This window comes from Cajanus cajan, chromosome 6 (genome assembly GCF_000230855.2).
Source record: "Cajanus cajan strain Asha chromosome 6, NIPB_CcT2T_4, whole genome shotgun sequence".
In the NCBI taxonomy this organism is placed as follows: domain Eukaryota; kingdom Viridiplantae; phylum Streptophyta; class Magnoliopsida; order Fabales; family Fabaceae; genus Cajanus; species Cajanus cajan.
Window position 1 is genome coordinate 2,395,141 of NC_138522.1, and position 13,046 is coordinate 2,408,186.

General features: G+C 37.7%; 2 protein-coding genes across 2 annotated transcripts; one reads left to right on the top strand and one right to left on the bottom strand.

Annotated features, from left to right (window-relative positions):
* Positions 1–1,842: 1,842 nt before the first annotated feature.
* Positions 1,843–5,363, bottom strand: LOC109789142 (putative pectinesterase/pectinesterase inhibitor 51). Its single transcript, XM_020348031.3, has 2 exons — positions 4,172–5,363; positions 1,843–2,900 (listed from the first exon to the last, which is right to left on the bottom strand). The coding sequence occupies exons 1-2, from the start codon at positions 5,121–5,123 to the stop codon at positions 2,212–2,214; spliced, it is 1,641 nt and encodes a 546-aa protein (XP_020203620.1). The 5' UTR covers positions 5,124–5,363; the 3' UTR covers positions 1,843–2,211.
* Positions 5,364–9,212: 3,849 nt separating this feature from the next.
* On the top strand, positions 9,213–12,540 carry LOC109789145 (uncharacterized). Its single transcript, XM_083059373.1, has 4 exons — positions 9,213–9,964; positions 10,085–11,345; positions 11,644–11,784; positions 11,959–12,540. The coding sequence occupies exons 1-4, from the start codon at positions 9,213–9,215 to the stop codon at positions 12,538–12,540; spliced, it is 2,736 nt and encodes a 911-aa protein (XP_082915499.1).
* Positions 12,541–13,046: the final 506 nt, after the last annotated feature.

Below are 13,046 nucleotides of genomic sequence, written 5' to 3' on the forward strand. Positions count from 1 at the left end.
GCAGATGGTGGAGACGTCGCTGATTCATACATTAGAGAACCATATAATCCATATTTATATATTTCAAATAGTTGGTTAGTTATTGTTTTGTGGACAGTTAGTTGCCCTTGGTTATCCCTTTCTTTTATGTTTGGTGAAAGCTAATAAATAGTCTTGATTGTATATAGGACCTGTTGTACTCTTTGGCTATGAGACTAATGAGTTCTGCTTCATTCTGAATGTCACAAAATTCATTCTCTCTATTCATGGCTCTTGATCTCAGCATATGATTTTTTTTATGAGACAGAGAAATATTTATATTATATGTGGTACAAGGGTTACCAAGCATACACTACTGTCACAGGAAGCTAGTTATAACAGGAAAAATGCCTACCAAAACAAGTTTCCCACAATAACTCCTATTTTAAAACACAGAATAAGGAACAACTCCTTTAACCCTGTATAAAGCATATGCAGTAAATGATATGTTTCACACTCACAAGACTTGGCGTGTCATTTCTACAGTAAATTACATAATTTCTCTATTGTGCCAGTACAACATATAATCACTTTCTTCGGTCCAAGCACAATCCCGGGTTAGTCATCCACTGTGCAAAAGTATATCTAAAATTCACACCCCTATATTTGAGCCAAAACCATGTACTTTACAACAGATCCTTAAAAATCTGATTGATTTCTACGATACCAAGTATACCATTCTAAAATCCTCAGCATATGATTCTTAATTTCAATTCAATTCTCTTAATCTTTCGCAGATTTCATCTTTGTTTGATTTGATACCATTTCCTACATACATCATAATAGGTCAATTCTTCATTCTTTTCTAACCTACTTGTGCATGCCTTCGTCCAATTTGATGGAGTTATTTTATAGTATTTGTTTGAGGAAATATTTTATGAGGGTTGTTTTTATAAGATTATTACACAAACATGCTCTATAATGATGGAATATTGTCCGCTTTGCGCCTAAGCTCTCACAATTTTGTTTTTAGTCATTACCCAAAAGATTTTTCAATCATTGAATATGTTTGTATTATATAAGTTATTATTTTTGTTTTATTTTTATCGAAGTGGGACTTGTTTGTATCCCAACACAACTATCATTTACACCTCGTTGATTTATTTACTTTTTAACTAATCCTAAGTTAATCCAAACAGTTAGACGCATAAGCTAACAGGATTTAGTAACAAAACCTCTAGTATTACTTTACCGATATACGGACGCGAAAGTTTTATTTTTTAAATGGAGAACTGAATTTGAAGGCCCCACCCCGTGCGATCTACCATGATATTTGAAATATAATCTAATCACTCAACAAGTCAACGGAAGGTGAACACCAGAATTGCTTTCAAAGTGTCCAAGATCTTTCGTTAGCATGTGACTGCCTACTATATTTGTTCCACCCCATTAAAATTATATCATGTCGGCAGATAGATCGTAACTACAAAATTAAAATACATACAAGAAATGAGATTGCGTCTTAAGGCGCCATTGCGCCTCTAAAGTAACAAGATGCAAGAAGCTTCGAGCTACGCGTGTGATTATCATCGATAACTTTGATAATGAAAGTTTCCTGGCAATCTGACATGACATGCAAGCAAAGTTTTTTCTTTATCAAAAAGTACACCTAGTGCTCCATGCACACTGGTTAACCTCAACTCCATGTCTCAATTTTTAAGTGCAAGTACTTTTAGGTTAGTCCATCAAACCAAGGTCTTGATGGCAATGTGGGTACCTCATAAAAAAGAATAAAATTGATTAACTTTTTTGAGCAAAGGTGTCGGGTTGATCTTTAAGGAAATCGTTGCCAGTTTTTCATATAGCTATAGTACGATGGAAAAGTGGGTGATGAGGTATTATCCTCAAAACTATAATATCCATTGTGCCCATAACAGTTTTCCTTCCATATTCTCTTTGCCTAGTTACATCAAATGGGAAGCTTTGTAAAATCTACTAGTTTTTCTTCATCAGTTCATGATTCTATAACACAGCCATCAGGCAGAAAAAATATTAATCTTTTCAATGGATGGCCTACGCCTACCCCCAATACAATGAGTAGGATCAACCCTCCGTATTTACCAGCACAAATAACATGGCATTTGAATTTCTCTCTCTGGGTTTTGACATCTTCGTTGTACTGGCAGTTCCAAAGTGGAAACAAAAAATTTTCCCACTTACTCGTCACTCCTCCTATTCCCCCTCTAAGATGGCCTAATAACTAAGATGACGATTCCAATCATCTCCTTGAATGAAACTCTGCGCTGAATACGAGGACACATGCTCAGCTGGGACCTGGTTACTCCATGGCACCCTCTGAGTCGGATTAGAACCAGGTCCTGAGTTCTCAAATTCCCCATAATAAAGTGTTTTCAGTGCAAAATCCCCACTCCATGGCATCCATCCCTGTGGTGTGATAAGGGCTCCCAAGAACGAATGGATGAAAACTGTTCTAGAATACTCCTTCCAAGGCCTACCCAGATAGTTGATGTGAACCTGAGGCTTGCTATTATACAATGTCATGTATTCCTCAGTACCGTTAATCGTGCAGTTATTGAAAACAAATCCAGTTGACTGAGCTGGGTCTGTCCTGCCGTGGGCGGTAACGGCATTGTTCTCTCCCTTCTGTGGCTCTTCTTGCCTGGGCCGGACTAGGATTTCACAGTCTTGGAAGATTGACGCCGAGTTCCCAAAGATGAAGTCCACATTACCTAGTATACGGCAAGATTTATAAAATTGGCGCAGGGAATGAGCATAAAGAGTATCTTGATTGCCAATGAATTCACAGTTCTCAATCACAGAAAGGTCGCTATCTGATCTGAAGGCCACTGCTTGGTGAGCATTAGGACCAGCCGTGTTCTGGATCGTGAGATTCTTTGCTACAAACCCATCCCCAGCAACCCCTGCAAAGTTATATAATTAACTCATTAACACAGGTATGCTCCATATGCATGTCAATGTCATCCAAAGTCCTATACGAAAACAACACAGCATGCTGTACTTCTTCAGACCAGTTTCCAAAACAAGTCAAAAACTTCCATTTTATAATTCAATAATTAGTCTCGTAATCATATCCTTCTTAAGATGTAGAAGCAACTCATATAAATCATATAAGAAAGGCTTGCAACTTTTTTTTTATCCTTCCTACACAAACAAGTGCTATAAACACAACCAAACACATCTGTTCATTTTACAGATTACACAAAACTTAGATTCAGATTTTTTGTTCTCCAAATCATAAAAGAAAGTTTCACATCAATAACTAATCCTAATCTTTAATACAAACTTTTATTAGGTGGGTTATAAAGTGAAATGCTCATTCTAGTTAAAAAACAAAGCACCATAACAAAATGTAAATTTTTTCTTATGAAGTAGATTCAATTACTCTTATAGTCCTTATAATTTTATGAACTTTACATTTTATAATTAAAAACATTTCATTTTAGTCTTTATGCATATTGTTTTTATTTCTTTTTAATTTCTATAATTTCATAAACTTTACTTTTTAGTCTTTATAGTAATAAATGACAAAGACTAAAAGGAAAAAAAAATTGATATGTAATGAAATTTTTTTATCTATATAGACTAAAATGTAATGTTTATGAAATTATAGAAATCAAAAAAGTAATTAAACCTATAAAATATAAGCCTTTATATATATATATTTGGCAGGAAAGATTATAAGAACAATGATAAAAATTAATCTAAATTTTCTTGCACTATCATAACTGTCAACCCCGTAGTTTATAAGCCACTGTGTTTGAATTAGCATATGTAAAATTGATTTTATTAAATTTGAAGTAATATTTATATTTGGATATTTTTATTCTAAAAGCATATTTATATTTGGTAGGTGATGTCGTATAGGTCCTTCAAACCAAGAAATTATTACACAAGTTTTTAATATTAAATAAGCCCTTAAAAATTTAACCATTTATTATATTTTCTTTGAATAAATATTAATATTAATATTATATTGTCCTTTTTAATCACACATATTATTTTAGTTTTGAACTAATATATTATCAATTTACATTTACACTATCACATTGCAGATCCACATCCAACTAATAAAATCTATGTGAATCCAAACATAATTTATTATCCAAATCTAACACACGCTAGTCATCTAAAGCACAAAAAATAAAACACATAAAGCTTTAGATAAACTGACCTACGGTGGCAGAGTTGTAGGTTGTGATTCCAGGCTGGCCCACGTTAGCAGATCCCGTTATCACAGTCTTGCCCATGCCATCCCCCAAGAACACCACATTCCTCTTCCTCAACGGAACCCTCACCCTCTCTGTATAAACCCCTTCCTTAATGTATATCACAAACCTCTTATCCGAGTTATTCGGTGCCGCATTAACCGCATCCTGCACGCTCTCATAGCACCCATCGTCCTTTCTCTTACACACCGTAACGTCCGGAGTCAGCGTGGCTGGCGCGGCGGGCCCCGGCGCGAACCCCTCGGCCACGGGGGGCTCCCAGAAGCCGTCGCGCTCGGTGAGCGGCGGGGACCAGGCGGCGGTGTCGTTCCCGAAGCGGTGGTAGGAGACGAGCATGTTGAGGGCGTTGCTGGTGATATTGACGAGAGAGTCGAGGAGCGTCATGGTTTGGGCGGCGAAGACGGTTTCGATGGCGTTGACGTACTTAAGGCCGGAGGAGCAGCCGTACTGGTAGGCGAGGGCGGCGCTGAGCCAGGCGCGGGCGTGTTTGGTGGGGAGGGCGCGGGCGGCGAGGACGTTGCGGTGGTGGGAGTAGCGGAGGACCTGGAGGCAGGTCTTGACGGCGGTGGAGCGGGTGAGGTTGGCGGAGGAGGCGAGGGAGATGGTGCGGAGGTTGGAGCGGGCGTTGGCGAGGTGGTCGTTGGAGAGGGAGATGGCGGAGTGGATGATTTCCAGAGGGGTGGGATTCGGAGGGAGGTGCGGGGAGAGGGAGGAATGGCATTGGAGAGGAGAGCGCGTGGCGTTGCAGGCTTCGTGGAGGTCCGCGGAGGCTTTAGGGCTGACGTGGAGGAGGAGGAGGAGGGAGAGGAAGATTAGGGACGTCATTGAGAGGAGGATGATGGATCTGAGGATCGAGAATGCGACGATGGGTTTACGGGGTTTTGTAATTGTAACCATGGTGGGTTAGGTTGGGATTAATTTTAGGAATTTCTAATTCGAGTTTGATTCCGTTATTTATTTACTTTTTATGGGAGTGGTGGCACTGTGGACGGTTACCACTTACCGGTGGATGCGAGTTAAGGAATGCGGTGGGGTGGGGGAGTACTACACTGACGCTTCTTTATTATATTCAATTGCATGCCTTCATTGCAACCACACACAAGACTGTCGGTAGAGTGTCGTCATTCATGCATGTGATGTGAGTTTTTTTTTTTTTTTTTTTTATTCAGAGATTGCAATTATTCATTATTTTTATTAATCACTTACTGTAATAATATTATTTAATTTCTTCTAATAAATAAAGAGATGCGCGATACTTTTTTTTTTTTTTCTTCTTCTAATGTATACATTTTTTCTAATAATAACTGCACGTATATTTAAATAATTGTGCATGGCTTTTTTTATTGGGTGGAATAAGAAACAACGAAACTGACCTTAGACTTTAGAGAAGATTGGCTTGATGCATCATCCCAACAGCAGAAGCAAGAAAAATGAGGCATGATAACATTGGCTTCCCTGCCAACACATGAAAAGGACAATCCCAGGACAACATATCCAAAATAGTAGCCATTGTAGCAGCATGAGAGTGCAGAAGGACAAACTCCAACAGCCGGTGTCCATCTCGCAACAGATATGTTGGAAACCTCGATCTTAATCCATGCCCAAACCATTCTAACCAACAGGTTAAAACATCTTACTTCCAGATGGTCAATAATAGTGATATAAGTTGAAGTGTTCAACATCGAATTAACTTAAATGAAAAATTGTAAATCTATATAATAAAAAAAACTGAAAATTGATTAAATTAACAATTCAGTTTGGATTTTAAATTTTTAAAATTGTGCAATTTAATTAGATTTTAGGATTAAAATGTAAAATTGATGCAAATCTAATTAAATCGCATTTATTTGTAAATATTTTTTTTTCAAATACAAATTATATATGTATCCAAATTAAATTGACTCATAATATAAAAATTGTTTTATAAAATTGTAAGTTAGTAAACAAGTGTTTTCCTCTTCAAATATACGTTTTAATATTTAAATGATATTTTATAAAATTGTAAACAATTAAATTGAATTTTATAACTAAAAATTATGAATTATTTATGGTGTTCAAAAAAAATTAAGTGGCAAACCATATATATATGAGAAAAAATATTTAATATAATAACCAAAATTATATTAAAGAAATAGTGTTACTAAGATAAGATAAGAATTGGTATTAAATATATTAATTGACCAAAATATTTTAATATGTATATACTTTTAGTATTATTTTTTACATACGATTTTAAAAAAATAACATAATATTAAATATTTTTAGTTGATTTTTAAATAATAAATTCTAAAAATTGCAAAAAATGAAAGAAACTAAATCATAAAAAGATTTGTTTGGATTAGTTTAGATTTCATAAATCATTCAAACCAAATTGCACTTAATTTTTTGTTCGGCTCAGATGATTTTTAAGACAAAAATTAGAACAAATCACACTGCAAACATCTCTACATATAAGTGAAGTTTGCAAGATTAGATATCTATGAATGGTTTGATAATGACTTATTAACAAATAGATTGATAGTTAAAGCCAACGACACTCACTATGATACCATAAAAAATATAGATTATGAGTATAATTTAACATTATAAAACTAGTTTTAAAAATGAGAATTGTCTATCACTTATATATCTTTTTGCCTTATCTCTAATTAATGTGAATCTTATTTTTATTTTTTTAATACACTTCCTCACACTTGACACTATTGGACTTGACACTATTGGACTCAATGCTTAGATAATTAGTGGATAGTCTTTTTAATGGATTTAGGTTAAGCTCATATACAAGGATGGATTTAGGCTTAGATGCCAGAGGGGATCAATTATATATATATATATATATATAAAAGGTATTTTCATTCAATAAATAAATTTTTTTATAATAAAAGTAGTATTTACAACAATAATTTTAATTAATAAAATATCCTATTAATTATATCTTATAAATATACTAAATTAAAATGGATAATGTTATTCACTATATATATTATCTTTTACAACAAAAATATATATTATGTAGTATTAATTATTTGTTTTTTCATAGTTTACAAAGAAACATATTAAGGTAGAAATACATTAGAGTTTCATAAATAATGTAAATAAAAAAAAAAGATAAAGATGATAGAAGAAAATAATATAAAATAAAAATATATGTAGGGAGTAATCTTATTTTTATAAGTAGCTAGGATGACTAATTAAGAGGTGAGTACTTATAATTTCTAGAGAAGAGATGGCAACGACGTCTAGGGTTTCGGTCTCGATCTCGAAAGGCGCCTCGGAAGACGATCCACTATGCTGGAGCACCAAAAAGGTAAAGACGAAGGAGTCTGACATTGAGCCACCTATTACTACGGATACATGTATGACTGATAACTTTAAGTCTTACATGGAGAGCCTCTTCTCATCTGGAGGAGGGAAGGTGTTTTCTGATCTCAACAGTTTGTTTCAAGAGATGGAGTATCCCGAAGAGGAATTCTACAAGGAGCAAGATTCATCTGATGGTGATAATACAGAACTTGATCCATGTCCCAAGATTCATGTCACTCAAGAAGAGTTTGAAGAATGGTGTGCGCCATGGAAGAAATCTTTGGTTATTCACGTTTTGGGGAAACGGGTGGCCTTTAGAATGTTGGATAATAAGGTTCAAAAAGAATGGGCCAAGAATGGAGTAGTTAGATTGGTGGATCTATCTCAAGATTACTATCTTGTGCAGTTCGCCTCTGAGGAGGACTACAAGCATGCATTGTTTGAGGGGCCATGGCTTATTGCGGACCATTATATTGTGGTCCAACGGTGGAGGCCATTTTTTACGGTAACAGCGACACAAACTCGTAAGATAGCTGCATGGATACGCATTCCGGGTTTACCTATTGAACTTTTCAATGACCGATTTCTTTGGAGGGTTGGGAGCAAACTAGGAACAATGCTGAAGATCGATAAGTTGACCTCGATCCAATCACGTGGGCGGTTTGCCAGAATTTGTGTGGAGATCGATTTACAGAAAAAGCTAGTGTCACAAATTAATGTGCTCGGGCATATTCTTAAGCTAGAATATGAAGGCCTGCACTCCATATGTTTCAAGTGTGGTAGATATGGCCACAAGCATGATTTTTGCCCTCAAGACCAGGTATGTTTAGGTATTGAACCCAATAGCAAACCAATGGGGTCTGTTGATGCAGCTATGGAAGTAGATGGGCACGTGGAGATGACTAGACAGCAAGAGAACAGTCATGATCAGGCACAAGAGAATGCAACGGAGCAGAGTGGTGGCCAACCCATACCAGACTCTGATGAACAATATGGGCCATGGATGATTGTACGTCGTAACAAAAAACCCCATAAATCTCGGGCTAAGATCTCAACCTCGAATTCAAATTATAATTCCAAGATTAATGCGGAGGCCCCACGTGTTGCAACCCAAATGGTTAAGGACGTTACAATTAACTCAACATACCCTAGTAATATTGGGTCACATAAGCCCTCCATGATGGTACGCAACGTGACTGGTGGGAAGAATCCACAATCAGCACGTAACAAAGATCCACACGTCCCTATCAATGTGGGTAAAAGGAATTATGCAAAGGTTGGAGGTGACAACCATACGAGGCAGGGAACTCAACCCTCAACTAAAGTAATTGATTCTCAGGCAATACTTCAAGCGAATGGGTCCCATTCAAATATCAAGATTCCTACCACGTCACCAGATATGCATGCTTCTCAAGCAGCATATGAGGAAGCCAACACAATTAGGGTTATGGCAGGGCTGAAAAGTATTGAGGCGGCTGGGAACAATTCTATTACTCAAGGCCTAGAGGCTATTACTCATATCACACTTCCTGATGCTCAAACCATGGAGCTAGCAAATCAACTTCGTCGTCACTTCGAAGAGGAACGCAAGAAAAGTTCAACGTCTTCATTAGAGGAGCAAGTCACAAAGGATGACAAGAGTGGACCTGGAGTTTCCAACTCCAAAAACCCATTCCGTGGATCATGAATATAGTTGCATGGAATTGCAGAGGGGCGGGGAGCAAAGGTTTCATTCCCCTCATTAATAATTCTATTCGAGAACACCAAGTGGGGGTGTTGTGTTTATTGGAGACCCATATTAATGGGTTGACAGCTCAAAAGGTATTAAATCGTATTAATCTCGATAGTTCTTTCATCGTTGATGCTCAAGGATTTGCAGGGGGTATATGGTTGTTATGGGACTCATCTACTTGGGAGATTGTTGTTCTGAGTCAATCCAATCAATTTATCCATGTGGAAGCTAAACATGCATCACGTTCTTGGTTTATGACTATAGTGTATGGAAGTCCTCACTCTCAATTTAGGGTGGATTTATGGAGAGACATCAAAAGATTGGCTACTGAGGTCAATGGGGCATGGTGTTTATTAGGGGATTTCAATGTTGTGCTTCAAGATGATGAGAGATATGGTGGGACTCGCAAGGTATGTTATAGAGGAGATCAATCCTTTCGCGAGGTGGTGCGTGAGTGCAATTTGCTCGATATGGGTTTCCAAGGGTCACCTTTTACTTGGAAGAGAGGAAATTTGTATGAACGCCTGGATCGAGTTCTAGCTAATTTGGATTGGCAATTAGAATTTCCCCATGCGAATGTGTTACACCTACACCCTCTAAAGTCGGATCATTGTCCTATTATGCTTAGATTAGATTGTACGCTCAATCCTAACCCAGCTAAACGTCCTTTCAGATTCGAGGTTGCATGGCTTACCAATTCGGGGTTTTCAGATCTAATAAAATCTAGTTGGAATGACGCACCAGACTGAAATACCAAGATAACTTCCTTACGATAACATCTTATAAGCTGGAATCGCTCAACCTTTGGTAACATCTTTTTTAGGAAACAAAGGCTTTTAAGGAGGCTAAATGGTATTACGGCAAAGCTTTCTCAAGCCCGCAACACTTTTCTAGAGAAACTATCCCAAGAATTATGGGCTGAGTATGAACATGTTCTTATACAAGAAGAATTATTATGGTTCCAAAAATCGCGATGCAAGTGGCTCGAATTTGGTGACCGTAATACAAGATATTTTCATGGAACAACTTTAGTCAGAAGGCGGAAAAATAAAGTGGTCAAAATTCAGAATGAATTAGGCGAGTGGATTGAGGACAAAGCGAAACTGGAAGCGCTGACAACAAGATTCTATAGCAATTTATTTACTGATTCTGGAAGATATGAACCTTATTGTTTGACGAACTCATTTCCAGAATTACCACAACACGATAAAGACAAATTGGCAATACCGCTAACCCAACAGGAGATCTTTACTGCTCTTAAGCGTATGGGAGGGTTAAAAGCTCCTGGTCCATATGGGTTTAATGCTCTCTTTTACCAAACTCAATGGCAAACAGTGGGACCTTCAATCTGCGAGCTGCTTACGTCGATATTTGATGACCCTACTAAGGTGGCTGAAATAAACAAGACCTTTATTGCACTTATTCCCAAGGTTGATAATATTACCTCCTTAAGACAGATGCGACCTATAAGTCTTTGCAACGTGTCATACAAAATTCTCACGAAAGTTATAGCTACGCGTTTGAGAGGAATTATGGAAGATTTTGTGGGTCCGAACCAATGTAGTTTCGTTCCCTTTAGACAATCTACTGATAATATCATTATCACACAAGAAGTGATCCACTCCATGAAGTACAAGTCAGGACGAAAAGGATGGATGGCAATTAAGATAGATCTAGAAAAGGCCTACGATAGGCTAAGTTGGGAATTCATACGTGAAACCTTAACTGATATCGGAATTCCAAAAAATTTGATCGGTCTAATTTGGCATTGTATCTCTTCCCCGTCTATGCAGGTTTTGTGGAATGGGGAGGCCCTATCTGAATTTACACCATCTCGTGGTATTCGTCAGGGGGACCCCTTGTCCCCGTATATCTTTGTTTTATGTATGGAAAGGTTGTTCCACCTAATTGACATTGCGGAGAATCATAAATTGTGGAAGCCAATCAAGCTGTCAAAGAAAGGGCCACCATTATCCTATCTGGCATTTGCAGATGACTTAATCTTGTTCTCAGAAGCAACTCTGGATCAAGCAGAAATAATTAATACATGCATGGATTTATTTTGCAAGAGCTCGGGAATGAAGGTAAGCCAGGAAAAAACAAGTCTTTTTCTCAAAAAATGTGGGGTGGAGAGTCAAGAATGAGGTTAGCTCTTTCTTAGGATATCAACGCACTGATAACTTGGGAAAATACCTTGGAGTTCAATTACACCATGACTGAGTCAACAAACGGAAGCTTCAATCTGTGATGGATCATATTAACAAAAGATTAAGTAATTGGAAATCTAAGAACCTCTCCTTTGCAGGGCGACTTACCTTAACTAGATCGGTTCTTGCTTCCTTACCAACATATACAATGCAAACAGTCTCTTTTCCTAAACAGCTTTGTGATGATATTGATAAAGCTTGTCGTTCCTTTGTGTGGGGAGATTCAAACAATAATCGTCATATTCATGCCCTTGCTTGGGAGACAATTTGCAAGCCTAAGGATGTGGGCGGCTTAGGTCTACGGGAGGCACATAAGGTAAACACCTGTTTTATGATGAAGAATGGTTGAGCTCTTTGTTCCCAGCCAAACAAGTTATGGGTTCGTGTGGTTAGATCAAAATATGCATGTGGTGAAGAGGTGATTCCAACAGTCAAAACGCGAGTTGTTGCTTCTAATTTCTGGAGGGGTATCTGCAATGCTTGGGGGTAGGTGAAACCCTTATTAGCGTGGAATATAGGGAATGGTAAGCATACAAAGTTCTGGTCGGATCGTTGGCTTCCTTCCAACATTTTGCTGTGTGAAGTGGTTGTACAACAGGTGCCTGGGGATTTGATGTGCAAAACAGTAGCAGAATATATTGGAGATGATGGTAATTGGAACCTGGATGCTATTCGTGAGCTCCTTCTTGACCAGTATTGGCAAGAAGTATTGGGTTCAGCACCTCCCTCTATGGAGAATGATGATGATCGTTTGGTGTGGGGAGGGTCAAATGATGGTTGTTTTACCATTAAATCTGCGTACGAAAAGTTAAGACATCCTTCAAGTCTACAAACCAAAGCTTTATTTTCAATGATCTGGAAGTGGCCTGGTCCAGAACACATTTGCTGTTTGTTATGGAGAACTGCGCACAATAGCCTCCCAACAAATGCGTGGCGATACTCACGGTTTATGACCTCAGAAGCTATCTGTGTGTGCTGCCATGAAGAGAGAGAAACTAGTTTGCATGCCTTACGTGATTGTGCATGGGCAAAAGCGACTTGGCAAGCTATGATGGGACAAATAACGATTTAGAATTTTTTTATCTCTCCATTGACAGAATGGATGTGTTTAAATCTGTCTCATACAAAGATCACATGGGTTCAAACTTTTGGTTTGACCTTGGATTCCATTTGGAAAGCGAGAAATAATTTTATATTCAATCAGAAACAGATTAACCCAATTCAGATTGTTTGTGAAATCAAAGGCCGCCTGAACGAGGTGCAGAACATGTCCTTTGGTCGCTCCCCGAATCCTTGTCCTCTCTCTTCACCTCCACTTATGTTACCTTGGAATCCTCCCCTCCGGGTACTCTAAAACTTAACTGTGATGGGGCAGTAATGAATAACAGACAGGCGTCGTGTGGAGGGATTTTGAGAGATAGCTATGGATCATTTATATTAGCTTATGCAGGATTAGTTGGTAGATGCTCTGTTGCGCATGCAGAACTTTGGGCCATATATCATGGCTTAAGACTTATTAAGGATAGATTTATCTCTTCTCCTATAATCATTGAATCTGATTCATCTACAGCAGTTTCC